Genomic DNA, 13936 nt, shown 5'->3' with positions numbered 1-13936 from the left:
CTTTTTTAGATGCTCCACTAGTCCTATCTAATCCTTAGCTGCCTTGTATCTAGAATACCTAAGAAAGAGGTTTTGTTTGGTTTTTCCTCTTTTGGCTAATTGCCACTGACAGTGTTGCATTTGTTTTCCCTAAGCATTTAAACAGTTTAGCTATAAGTAGTGACAAGCTTGACAGAAGCAGCCTGACCTGCTGGTTGCACTTAAAGGGGGAATTGTTTGAGGTGCAGATTGGTGCATTTGAAGACATCTAAGACAACATCTTGAAGACATTTAAGCTCAAGCTGTTAGGACAGGATTCTTAAATGATGACTGAAGGTTGTTGCCAACAGACTTGAGATAAAGAGGATAGTATGGATATTATGCAGTGAGACCTAAGCACCTTATCAGACTGCAGGTAAATAATTTAATTTTACCTGAAGAGGAGGATAAACACTTAATGTGAAGGGAAATCAGGGAAAAACAATCAAGTTGTGCAAAGGGAGGGAGAGGAAAAGTTCACATGATAGCCCTGTAACCAGAGATTGCTTTCATATTTTCTGTTGTGTTTTTTAAAGATGTGGGAGGGCAATGTGAGGGTGGAATATGACAAGTGTGCGGAAACTTCCAGGATGCTCTCATAGAAGAGAGCTAGGATTAAATAATCATACATGGATTAGGGGAGGAATAGTAGGAAAACTTCCTGAAAACAGTATCTCTAAAAGCTTGTGGTCAGTATCTTGAAGGACCCATATCCTGCAGGACTTTCAAGATATCCTGGACTTTGTCCAAAGAATAGGTAATGCCTGCAGGAAGAGTAACAGTGCAGTAGCAAGGTGACAGATACGGCAATGCCTTGCCCTCACTAAGACAGTTTCCCACCTGAAAAGTTGAGCAAGGTATTCCTGCACCAAGATGATCTTTCTGCCTTTACAGATGGCCTGTGTAAGTACAGGAAGGCATAAAAGCATCTGGCTTATACTTTTGGTGCTTAGCTCTGTACTTTGTGTTACAAGGGACTGTTTTTAGTCTTAACTGTAAAAGAAGTCTGAGAGCTCTTCAGTTTTGGAGCCAGTAGTCAAACTCTTACTTTTCAAGAGCTGCCTCTGAAATGCCAGTAAAGATTAAGTGCTTCAGAGGCAGGGAATATGGATAAGGATATGGGTAGAATATATGTATTCTACACATCTTGCGTATAATAAACTCAAACTCCTAATTTGAGGTAACTGAAACCAGTTTGCTCTAAATGTTTTAGTTCCGAGTGGTGTGGTTTGTGATCAAGCTGAACAGAATATTGGGAAAACTGTTCTCCTTAACCATCTGCTGAGTTGCAAATGAAACATACTCACTCTTACACCTGTGTAGGAAGACAAAGTGTGACAAAGACTGAATCACACATGAACTTACGGTCACCAGCCACTCTGGTGAGCAGACAAGACAGGGCTGACTTTTTTTAATTGCTGTTAAGCCCTTCTGGCTTGGCAATGTTTTTATACTCAGGTATGTCGGGACCTTTATCTTCTCAATGTAGGGCTGGGAACTGTCTCCTAATCTGTGCAGTGCTCTGGGCTGTAGAGAGGTTTCAAAGTCATGTAGGAGCATAATGAGATTGGCTTTTTTGGTGGTTTTTGTTTGTGGAGTGTCATTGGAGAAACTTTTTTCAGTGAGAAAAAATCCTTTATTTTTATTTCAGTGGCATCACTAACTTATCAAATTATTCCCTTCTGGCAGAATCATCATCCTATTCTTTTTGAAAAGTATAGCAGCACAGTAAGTGCATCCCACTCTACTCCACAACCACTTATTTCCTTCAGTAACAGGAAGAAACATATGCTTAGTATAACACAGCAGCTTAGTTTATTTGGAAATATGTTTAACTTTGCTGAAGAGACTCAGTAGGCCTAGGGGAGGGTACAAGAGAACGATTTGCTGGTAGAATTGGTGATTAGTAAAAGTAGCACTTCAGCACTTCTGTCTTTCTCAGCAGACCAAGGTCCTTTCCTGAATATAGCCATCTTTACCAGTTCATAGAGGAAATAAGTGTGTCAAATCCACCTTAAATTTTCTTCTTTTTCTGATGCCTTGCCTTCTTTCTGAAGTGATAAACAGCCAGGATTTCCAGAAGAGATTTTGGGTGCTTCAGTCAACCGAAGTCCCTCTTTGCAGACATAAGAGATATCTGAAAATCAGTTCTGAAATTATGCCAGTTACTCGATGCAGTCACCTAAAGATACGTGTCTGATATCTTCTGCTGATTTTACATGTGGGGATTGCATAACATGCTATGTTCATAGGATCATGGAAGTTATAAAGCTCCTCATTGTACTTGGGAATACTCAGTGGTTTAGTCTAATTTTTTTTTTAAAAAACAAGGACCAAGCTTGTTACACGATTAGTTCCTTCCTAACTTCAACTTGTTTAATTACAACCATTATATTTGAAGTAAGCCATTAGGGCTCTGCTGTGGTCTGGGTGGACAACACAGTAAGCCAGTGTTGAACACAGTTGAGAGTCTCACCTCACAGCCTAAAAAATCCAGGACTTTATTGCTAAGCAGCATCACTGACCCCCTTCTAAAGGAACCACTGGCGCACTGCAGGCAAGCTGTTCAAACCCATCCAAATAAAAACAGCACTGAAGCATTTGCTAATTAAAAACAAAAACTCACACAAAGAAAACCTTTCAGCTGAGCCAAGCTAGAACTTCTGAAAATGAAGTTCACTCTCATTGTCCTGGTTTCAGCTGGGACAGAGTTAATTTTCTTCCCAGTAGCTGGTATGGTGGTGTTTTGGATTTAGTGTAAGAATAATGTTGGTAACACACTGATGTTTTAGTGGTTGCTAAGTAGTGCTTACGCCAGTCAAGGACTTCTCAGCTTCCCATGCTCTGCCAGGTGCAGAAGCAGCTGGGAGGGGGCACAGCCAGGACAGCTGACCCAAACTGGCCAAAGCGGTATTCCATACCATGTGATGTCATGCTCAGTATATCAGCTGGGGGGAGTTGGCTGGGGGCAGCGATCGCTGCTCAGGGACTGGCTGGGTGTTGGTCAACGGGTGGTGAGCGGTTGCATCACTCGTTTTTCCTGGGTTTTGTTTCTCTCTCTCTTTTTGTTTGGTGGTTTTTTCCCATTTCATTGTTATTATTATTTTATTTTATTTCAAGTATTAAACTGTTCTTATCTGAACCCATGAGTTTTCTTACTTTTGCCCTTCTGATTCCCTCTCCATCCCACCGGGGGGGGGTGTGAGTGAGCAGCTGTGTGGTGCTTGGTTGCTGACTGGGGTTAAACCATGACACTCGTTAATACTGCTGTAGTTCAAGTCTCTTTGGGGCACTGGCTACCAGTGCTAACTGTGTATGAATATTACGTATTCATACTTGCTGTGTTTTCTCTTCTTCATTTTAATTAAAGGAGGGGGCTCTGTAGCCTAGTCATGAGTGTTGCATCCCCGAAATGTCTAGCTCTGTTTCCTGTTAATGAAATTTTTTCATACAAACCTACATTCCACAGATTTCACTTTTCTTCCCAAGGGACTATGGATTCTGTGCAGCATGCAGGGATCACCCCAGTCATCAGCACAGCCTGGTTTAAATGCTAATGTGCGTAAGTCACCTCTTGCCTTACAAAAACTGTGTGCCAAGTCCTTTTTCAGGACCCTTTACTTACCAGCATTCACAATACTTGGCTGCAACAGTTGATCCTCCTAAGGCTTTAAGTTTGGTGCTTCGCTACAGGTTTTTTTCTAACTTCCATTTGCCTTTGTTAATGGCACTGAACATCGGCCTCTTGTCTTAAGATACTGCTAATTCCTGATGTCTTAACTGGGTACCAGCAAATTCAAGAGGCTGCTGAATTTTACAGAAGCCAGTGGGTATTCTCCCTTAAAAGTGGTTTTCCCCATAACTGTTAATGTACACAAGTGCTACACAGAGTCCAACCCATACCAGATACAGTAGGTACTAAGAGCTACAGAGCTTAATGTGATGTTGTATGTATCAACAAGGATGCAATAACTATATATGACTATTCAGCCTTTGGATATGTTTTGTCCTCTTTCCTGCGTCTTTGGTCAAAGTCATTAAAGTGCTTCATGTCTTAGTGGAAACCTTTTGTGTTTTTTCCTCCTTGATCCTTAAACCTTAAGGAACTTAGTGATGTAGGTTCTTTGTCTCAAGTGAGTCTGCAATACTGAAACAAATGATTCTGGAAATGCAAATGCTCTTCATCGAATCAGTCCGATGCTCAGGATTAGGTTTTATTTGTACAAGAACAGTCTGAGTTACTTTAAGGTTCAAGGAGATAGACACCATCTAATGAGATACTTTCTCTCTCTAAAAAATAATTAGTTTATCCTTTTTGGGTAACTGCTGCTAGTTTTTTCTCCTTTCCTATAACTGTGGTTCCTTTGTATGTAAGTGCACACTTCACTTAGCTGGCTTCACAAAATGGAAGTTCCTCTTGAAAAACTTTATTTTAGGAACTTTTTGCTATCTGTTTATTTCTAAGCCTGAGATTTTCACATTAGATCCATGTACATTTATTTTACTATTTACACCTATCACAGTACATTAATATGGAATACCATCACACAGACAAACCAGCTACTGACAGCTAATATAAAGATATTGGATTCCACACGGCTTAATCTGCATAGAGACCAGAAACACATTTAATGGTGAAACACAGATAAGTCTTTCTGTATTTCTCTTAATTTCAAACCCATTTTGTGTAGAATGTGATCTTCCTACCAGAAACACCTACTTCTGTCTTTATGTATTTGTCTTGTGGTCAATTTGCCTTGGCTGGCTAGTGTCTTCCTATGCTTGATAGCTTATATTTCTTATGGTCATGAAATATGCAAGTAATAGTTCTTTTAAGCATTGTTTAAATACTAAATTTTGTTTGTCTTCCACTCTCCTCCCAGCAACCTGCCAGTGATACATAATCTCATGCTGCATGTAACTTCTAATAGTGGACAAAACTCTCTGGGTGAATATTTCTCTGACTCCATGTGAGATGGCGATCTAAAGGAGAAATGACACAGCTTTGGACTACATCATCGATTTGCAGATTACTGTAGCTGTGCTTGCTAAAGCTTTACCAGAGATTTATTTTCCCTGGTGCAACCAATATTCATTTGACTTCAGTAATTCAGAAATCATATGGGATATAAAAATCTATTTCTACTTGCAGCATCCTTGTCACTGATCCTCATTCTTTAGGAAGAATTGGAAGTGAAACTCCACAGCAAAGTAGTTGAACATCACACTAGTTTGGTAAGTATTTTGTATGCAACATCAGTTATCCTAAAGTTGCTTCATCTATCAGTTGCGCTATATACAGCATTGGTACTTGTGGCTTTTGTTTTGAGAAGTAGCCAAAATAGGATTTTTCAGCAATTTTTGAGCGCTTTTTATCAAGGGGGAAAAGCGTACAACAAATTCTTAAAGTGATGGCTTACTAAAATTGCGGTTTTACACCTTACTGGATGAAACATACCCTCTCTTCATTCACTTTTATCACTGGGGTGTTTTTGTTGACTCTACTACAGATCTTTTCTGGTCACTGGACAGCCACTATATAGATTTCTTTTGTTTTTAGGCATGCGTGTTGAGTGATCCATGCAACAGTGAAGAACCTGCCATCGTACACTTCATATATTATTGTTGTACCAGTTGCTCTTGATTTCGTTAGCAGGATGCTGTTAGTTCCCCTCACCCTACAGTTTCATTCAATGAAAACATTTGAAAAGACAAACATGGTAGAGAGCCCAGAGCTACATGATGTTGCATTGTGTGGCCCCACAACAATCTTTAATAATAGCCAATCCTGCTTTGGCAATGGTGGGCTTGCTTGGAGGAGGTTCTGCCTTCTTTTCTGCTGGGCTGCCTGCAATGTTCAAAACAGGACACCATTAAAACCAAGAGCTGGTCAAACTATTTCTTCTGACTTCTGGCTTAAAGAACGCAAGCCTTTCCTGCCCTTTCCCCCCTGCCCCTGAATTTTTTAACACTTGTTTGAACAATATATCTAACACTTTGGTAGTAACCAAGCTGGTATGTGGATTGAAACTAAGGAGTTGAAGAACAAAAATACTGCTCGAATTTATTCTCTCATCAACTTGGATGTTGTAATTAGGAGAACAAGATAAAGGTAGGTTTTGATTTTTCAGGGTGGAAAGAATCTTATCTCTAACATTGCATTTAAGAGCAATGACATGAAGTAAACCAACACGGGAGATAAGTCATGCTCCCTGTGACTAAAAGAATATAAATAATTAGTGATGCACCTTAAAACGTCTCTATTAACCTCGTACTTGAACTTCACAGTCATTCCACATCCCTCAGGAAACTCTTTAGGAAGATCTTGATTTGTGCAAAATGGCAGTGTGTTTGGATACAAACCTCTTCAGCTGGTGGACCAAATACACTTTCTAAGAAGGGCACCACTCTTGCTTGACTATCTCCCTGCCCAAGAGCTCAATTTGAGACCGGTCAAAATCAATCTGTTAACTTTTACAGCTCATGTTGTGGCTGTTCTGTTTGAAAGCTGCAGCTACTTGATCCCTTAGAAGCTTTTAATCTGCTTAGTTCCTGTGAAATTAGCGTGTTTGCAGTTCTGTCCATAAGTGATTTGGGTTGAGGTGATCAAAAAGCCTATTTATGCTAGTAAGATGTAAGAAATTTGGGGCAGCTATGGAAGTTTGCAGTCTTTTCTCTAGTTTCCATCTTGTCTGCAGTAAAACAGGCAAACTTTGCTTCCAATATCCTAGCATATATCTTAGGAGTTTTTTTTTTCAGTTATTTTTGCAGAACCAGATGGGAAAATGATTGGCAAAAAATAAACTTAGTTGCTTATAAAAGCAGGTTGTGGCAATGTGTATTCAAATATACTTTGCATATTTAAAACATACAAAGCAATTTTAAAGTGGCCATAGATGACTTGGATTCAGTTTTAAGCGGTAATTGGGCATCTGAATTCTAAGTGGCCAGCAATTGCTGACACACTATCTTGTTTCAGGATGATCTAGCTAGATTAACCTAGCTTTTGGCAGAGGCTGGCCCAGCATGACCTCCGAAAATGCTCTTATCCAATTGTCTTTAGAGTTTTTCCTATTGTTCTTATTTTTCTTAATGTTTAGGAACTCACTGGTAGGAGATTGTGTTGATTTGTCTAAAGGTTTTAACTTGGTGCGAAGGAATTCAGCCATCTCTTTGTCTTCTTCTTTCTCTCTGGTGGAAAAAAAGAAAATAAATCTGTTACAGAAATAATGTGTTCTCTGTAAATGGGACAGTAAAAGCTAGAGTACCTAGGATCAAATCACTAGTAAGCAATTCACTTGTTCTTTTTTTAAAAACACTTAATTTTGCTGTTTATTAAAGAGCAAAATATTTGCCTAAATGAAAACTGTAACAAACTTCTTGTAGAATTCAGAGAGAATTTTCCCCAAGGTTCTTTACTTGTCTCTGATAGTGTTGGATTCATTATATTCCCTAGTCAGTGGATTTAAACCATAATGTATCACCTATTTTAAGTTGGCCTCACAAATGTTTCACAATGCTTCCTCTACAAAGTAAAAGAGAGGATAGATATTGCTGGGATTGTACTGCTTATTTTTAAAGGCCCGCCTAGACAAAAGACTGGATCTCACGGTCTTCTGCTGTTAGTGTTTACCAAAACCATGTATATTTCTCTCTCCCTGAAGATGACAGCATTAGGCCCAAAATAAAAAGATTGTGTTGCTAACCTTGATTGTATCTATTAATGATATTTCCATGTTAGTTTCTTTGCTATTTTGTTACTTAAACATTAACAATGAGCACACTGATTGAATATTTCAATTTAGAGGAAAAGCAGATTTTATTATCAAGAGTTTTAAAGAAAAGCCTCAGGTTTTACTGCAAATGTGAATTGACACTAATGTATTCACATCTGCATAGTGCATAGCAGTACATTTTCAGTAGCCTACAATTAGGCTTCTGTATTGTCTGGCTGCTGCTGAGGTTTTTGCAATTTGCACATCGAACCAGCAGTTGAGAGCCCTGGATTACATTACTAGCTCAGGCTTCTTGTCAGCTGTTGACTTTGGCCAGCTCTCTTTGATCAGCTGTAGGACTCTGGCAAGCTTTTTTCCTCTCCTGTCCCTTGCTTGCTTAGAATTTAAATGTGTTGGAAGAGATATTGTCAGTTAGGATAAATGGATTGATGAGCCTTGAATGTTTACTGTTGAAAGAGACAGGGGAAGTTAATAGCAAAACTCTCGCTATTTGTAGAGTGTTGGGATCTCAGTGCAACAGCTGGAAATGAACTTTTGAGGAAGACCACAGGTTTCTCAGCAACTTTGGGCTAAGATACTGAGACGAAACCATTCTGAACTCGCTTATGCTTTAGGTTGCGTAGACCTGTGCTAGTGATTGCGTTCTCATTTTTTTTGCTATGGCAGGGTGAGAATAGTAATAATAAAGCCCGACAACATCAATAATTTTTTTAAAAAAGAAAAAAAAAAAGGCAGATTTTAGATGTCTACAAATATGCCCCTGGTAGAATTCCATTTCATGTCTACTTTTCATGCCAAGAGGATCCTCTGGTAGCAGCACAAATCCTTCTCTTTTTAATGGTAAATGCCCAGACACTTCCTGGTAGGAAAGTAAGAGACCAAACCCCGCTGTAGTCATGAGATGACTGAATCATTAACGGGATAAAAAGCCACAGAAGTGCAGTAATCTAGTTTTAATGTTTTTCCTATGGAACTGGGAGGAGGCTTTTAACTTGGTAAGTTGTTTTAAAGGACCAATTCTCTCCCATTGATGTCGACGTAAATTTTGTCAATATCACTCCAGTGTAGTATTAGACTTGTGAAATCTCACTCATAAGTTCAGCTGCTTTTAGTTCTTACCGTAATCTCTCCACCTCTGCATCGTCTACAAGAAAATCTCTTTTTTGTACCAGTCTATGGATCTTCTGAATCAGTTCATCCTCTCTTTGTTTCTCCATCTTTGTTTTTTCTTTTTCTGGTCAAAAACAGAGAAAAGAGACTATTACTTTAGATTCTAGGGCCGTGGGGTGGGGGGAATGGATATCGCAGATGTCTAAGAATGAATTGTTGATTGAAGCCAATGGTTCTTTAGACCTGAATCCCCAAAACCCCAGCAAGTTCTGGTCACTGCCTCTTTTCTCTCTTCCATGTGCTACTGTTATGTCTGATCAGCTTAATGGTCTGGAGACTGTGGGGCTTGCCAAGCCTACTTTTAATATTGAATTACTCTGCAAGACACTGCTTTGAATTTTTTAAAGAGCTTTGGTAAGAAAACAGTCCAGGATGCTTCATTAAAATCCATGGTACAAACTCCCTTTAACCTCAGGAGAAATGAGACCACATCAAAAGGAACCATTTCTCTGTATTTCATGACAGCTTTGGCTGTTGACTACAACACTTTTTTCTACTCTGGTAAAGCAGGTGAGCTGCAAATCCACACAAATAGCATCAACTGTAAAATGTGGAAAAATAAATGAAAGTGTTTATTTTCCCTGTGCTTCAAAAATCTGAGTAATTACTATATGTCCTTGTTAATTGACCAGTCTGTAAACTGGTCTATAAACAACATTTTTTGTGACATGAAAGATGTGCCTGTCACAAACTAAACCTCATGAATGTTAGGGATTACAGAGCTGTAGTTTAAGGTTATAAAGCAAATGTAGTTAAGACAGAAATCTTCAAACTTAGCAAGTGGAGCAGAGATGAAAAAGCCAGAGGCAAATCCCAGCCTACATATTTCCTCAAGAAGCTGAAAATTTTGATTAGCTGAGAAGACACTTTGCATTAAATCAAGAATTTTGGTTTTGAGCAGTAGAACTGCATTTAGAGAACCATAAAATTAAGTACAATAAGAGTTGTGGGAAGAAAGGCAAGCTACCTGCAGTCTGATGCATCTGAGCTATTTTATGTCTGCTGATTGAACTTATAAGATATTTTTAACAGCTAAATAAATAAGACATTTGAAAATAATTGTTTGATACAGCTTAATTTTGGATCATAGACTTCAGGACACTTACTGCTGGGAATTTCTGCAATAGATCCGTTCCTTAGTAAGTGAGATAAAAGCACCTTGAATATATTTTTAAGAGAATGAAATTCTGTAAGTGTCAATCTTAGAAAGTCATGCTCCTTGGAGAACTTTAAATTATGGTCTTCCAGTAGCAGAGGAAATAATTTGTAATATAACATAAGGCTGCGCTGTCTGTGGTGTATTTTCAGTGTTTTATCTTTTAGAAATGATAAAGGAAGGTGGTTATTGACTGCTATGAAGATTTCAAGACCTCTGCATTGTTACCTATGGAGAATTCCTGTGATTAATGCTGAATTTGCAGCAGAGAAGAAAAGAGAATGCTTAGAAATCACTGCTTTTTCTTGCTTTGCCTCTTATGTCTATGGAGCAAGGGATCTCCTCCTCTCACTACTGAAGGTAAAAGGTACTTTCTACTTCATTTCAATCTATCCTTTTCCTAGATTCAGAAGTGCTCTCCCATGATATCCTTCAGGAAACTGCCTGCCAAATATATACATCCTAAATTGTAGCAAAGTATTGCATACCCTATGTACTATAAGACTGATCTCATGTCTACTGAAACCAAAGAGCAGGTATCTCTATAAAAATCTGTATACTAACAGGAAAATTATGATAAAGGTGTTATGAATGAACCCATTTCCGGAAAGTGTTTTCCTAGGTTAGGCACAAGCTGTGTGAGCACTTAGTTCTGTGTGAATGCCAGCAGCTTCTTTGTCTTTGTTGAGACAAAAGTATTCTTGTTGCGAGTCTGCCAAAAGGTGGTGCTGCTGGAACTGCGCATACTTAATTCTTAAGTTTGCTGAGATTTGCCAAGTGCGAAGTAGAAACTGCTGTCTGTGGATCTCTGCTTAAGACTTTGTGACTGGAAAATAGTTTCTAAAAGGTTTTTAAAAAAGAAAAGCCGACAAAAAAAAAGAAAACCGATCAACCCTAACTAAGTTAAAAGTAAGGGTAGGAAAGCTGCAGTCTAGAAGAGATGAGGCAAGGGGAATCATTCATAGATATTTTCTAGGATTCATAATCCTTTCCAATACCATTTAAACCAGTAATGTACCAACAGTGTTATTAGAAATTAAAAATGTGACCTATAAGTAACTAAGAGGTATAAAGAAAGAAAAATAAGAAAGACTATGAATCCACTTTTGTTTGGTGCAGAGAAAAGTGGAAAAGTTCTTATACAACTAAGAACATGTGGCCTCAGAGTAGACCCGTTTCCTATTTCATGAGTGACCTCCTCTCTCCTTTCTAGGGAGAAAGTTAAAGTTGCACAATAAAATACAGGGAGGGAAAATGAGGATAACCAAAGGAGAGTCAAAACTTGTCCTTAATAGTTAGGCAGCAGCAAATTATTTCTGAAGAGTGCTAGAGGCCATGCAACAATATCTAGTGTAAATGGCCCACTGCAGTTGCTGAGTGTTTTGCTTTTTTCTTGAACAGATTAGGGCTGTTGTGGATGACCTAAAACAGCAAAGCTGTAGTGAAGCAAAATTCCTCATTGATTTTAGCCGGAGTTTGGAGCTAAGAACTGCAAAACTGCCCACCACTCTGTCCCTCCTTAAAGCAGTGAATTTGCAGAGAATTAAGGCAAAAGAGAAAGCAGACTTTTGCCCCTTGCTTTTTGTAGGAACCCATTTTACTTTATTCTAGAAAGTAGACTTAACTACAGGTGTGACAGTGAATTGCTGTATCTAGGAAAAAAATCAATCACGTTCACAGTGATGGTTATAAATCCCTCTCCTTTCTCCCTTTTTTCTTGGGTATCTCAGCACTCTGTCTTTTCTACCTGACAATCTCCATGCCACTTGGTTCCCTTGAGATTGCCAAGAGAGTGCAAGAATTAAGGAACGTGCACCTTGTTTGAGTGATATTTGCAGGGTTGCTGTCAAAGGAGCAGTGAAATACAGCATGGAAAGAAACTTAGAGACCAGCAGATTAAAGATGGGAAGGAAAAAGTGAAGAAAAAATAAAGACTAGAGGAAAGAGGTATGAAACTCAGCCTTGGGGGGAGATTTCTGATCGTTAGGGGCAGAGGTGTGTTCCTGACACCACCCTACCTGTGCATCACCCAAGCATTATCCTAATATTGGGTTGGAGATAGCCATTACCTGGGATTGCTACCAAACTCTGCAGCTCTTTCTTAAGGTTCATAATGTCTTTGCACAACTGGATGTCATCCATCCTGCAGAAACAGAAAAAGCATAGTCAAAGACATGCAAACTCCATCCTGTGTTGATGGGATCAGCCAGATCTCATCTGAATATACGATACTGTCCCTTCCCTGGGACCTGTGCATAAGCTTGAAATGCAGAGGTTTAACCTTGGAATACTGATATTGTTCACTCACAAATTTTAACAGATAGCAAAAGGTATTTAATACTAAATGCCTGTCGAGCCCTTGATTACTTGTCTTACTGGGATCTAATTTGTGTGTAGGTCATATCTGTCACTGCAGATTATTTCAGATGCCTTTTGCTTTCTTGAATGTCACCGAACATTTTGGAAGAGTCATTCATAGTCATGAAAAAGACAGGCATGCCATATTGCACATACTGCAGCAACAGTTTTCACTAGGGAAAAGAGTAAGGATGAGAATAACAGGGAACCTGGAAAGGGGCAGCAGAAGCTGATACATTATTTGGCACAGCCAAGACAAAGTTTATATTCCACTACCAATTTTCTTTGTGACCTTACTTAGCCCTGATACCAAAGATCTGTCATAATTTGGCATCTAACTATTTCGAGATCTTGCGCCTTGGGTGAATGTCTTCCATGGTTGATATGAGTGCTTCAAATCCTTGATGTGTGCAGAAAGTCCATTAATGTTAAGACACAGAAGACAGCTTAAAAAAAAAATCTGTAACATCAGCATAAACGGCACCTTCAGTTCTTATTGAAACTGATACCTATCCTGAGAGCTGCTATACTGAATTATTCCCCTGGAAGCTAGCAAACTTCAGCATTAGCTTCCTGGCAAATGTTGTGTTTTAGTGTCTCAGCCATATTGGCAGCCAAGGCTCAGATGTTGGTTCTGAGGGCTGCAACAGGGGCTTCCTGATGAAATCACGCCCTGAAGAATATAAAAAACAGCCTTTGTGATTAACTGTACATTCTTCAACTCGGATGTCATCAACACTATCCTTGCCCACAGATCTGAGTCCTTGTTTCATAATCCTGTGCCTGAAGAGTGGATTGTCTGTTGCCTAAGCACCTGAAGGTAGCTGAAGTGCTATCGGAACATGGGTTGTCATAGTGGTATTTCAAGAGAGGAAACCCGAGAGATTAGAGTGTGTGTGTGTATGTGAGAGCGAAAGCACAAAGGATAATGCAATCAAATTATTAAATTAAGTGAGGAGTGGAAGAAGTAGGTGTTTCTGGCACAAATAAGATTTTAATCACAACCCAAGAGCTTTTATTCTCCCTGCCGCCTCTGCATGGAACACAGGTCTCCGCAGGGAGCTGTCCTTCAGCTGCTTTGCTCATGTTATTAAAACATGTTGATCCTTTTATTATTTGCTGCTTTAGTTAACTCCATCTTGTCTGTTCTGCTACTTTCATTGTGCTATGACAGCTGTTCCTGCTGCCTTTTTACTTTTTTCTTCCCAAAATACGACAGTGAAATACCTCTGATAATAATCTTTATTGCTGACCTCTTTTCCTTGTTTAGGTGCCACTGTCACCTCCGCTGTGGATCTGCTCTCCCACCATACATCTGTCCTGTAAGACTTACTTTTATTGGGAAGATCAGCATGCTAGCCTCAGGGCTAGTCCATGGTTCACTGCTGCATGTGTTCAGGACACTTGGAGGCAGAGACGTTTATACTGGTGATTATTCTTTCTTGGGCTCCCCATCTTATTCATGCTGATCACAAGCAAAGCCTGTTTTACTCTTGAG

General features: G+C 39.2%; 1 protein-coding gene across 1 annotated transcript in view; it reads right to left on the bottom strand.

Moving 5' to 3' along the window:
- Positions 1-4429: 4429 nt before the first annotated feature.
- Positions 4430-13936, bottom strand: part of BMERB1 (bMERB domain containing 1) — a 51286-nt gene continuing 41779 nt past the window's right edge. The window contains exons 3-6 of the mRNA XM_075165063.1: positions 12150-12223; positions 8874-8988; positions 7127-7209; positions 4430-5866 (exon numbers count right to left, since the gene is read on the bottom strand). Of these exons, the coding sequence (XP_075021164.1) occupies positions 5754-5866; positions 7127-7209; positions 8874-8988; positions 12150-12223 (385 nt within the window). The 3' untranslated portion in view covers positions 4430-5753. The remainder of the gene's footprint in view (positions 5867-7126; positions 7210-8873; positions 8989-12149; positions 12224-13936) is intronic.

The sequence above is a fragment of the Calonectris borealis genome, chromosome 16, assembly GCF_964195595.1.
Source record: "Calonectris borealis chromosome 16, bCalBor7.hap1.2, whole genome shotgun sequence".
Taxonomy (NCBI): domain Eukaryota; kingdom Metazoa; phylum Chordata; class Aves; order Procellariiformes; family Procellariidae; genus Calonectris; species Calonectris borealis.
The sequence above is the reverse complement of the archived record's forward strand: the minus strand, read 5'-3'. Positions and strand labels throughout refer to the sequence as shown.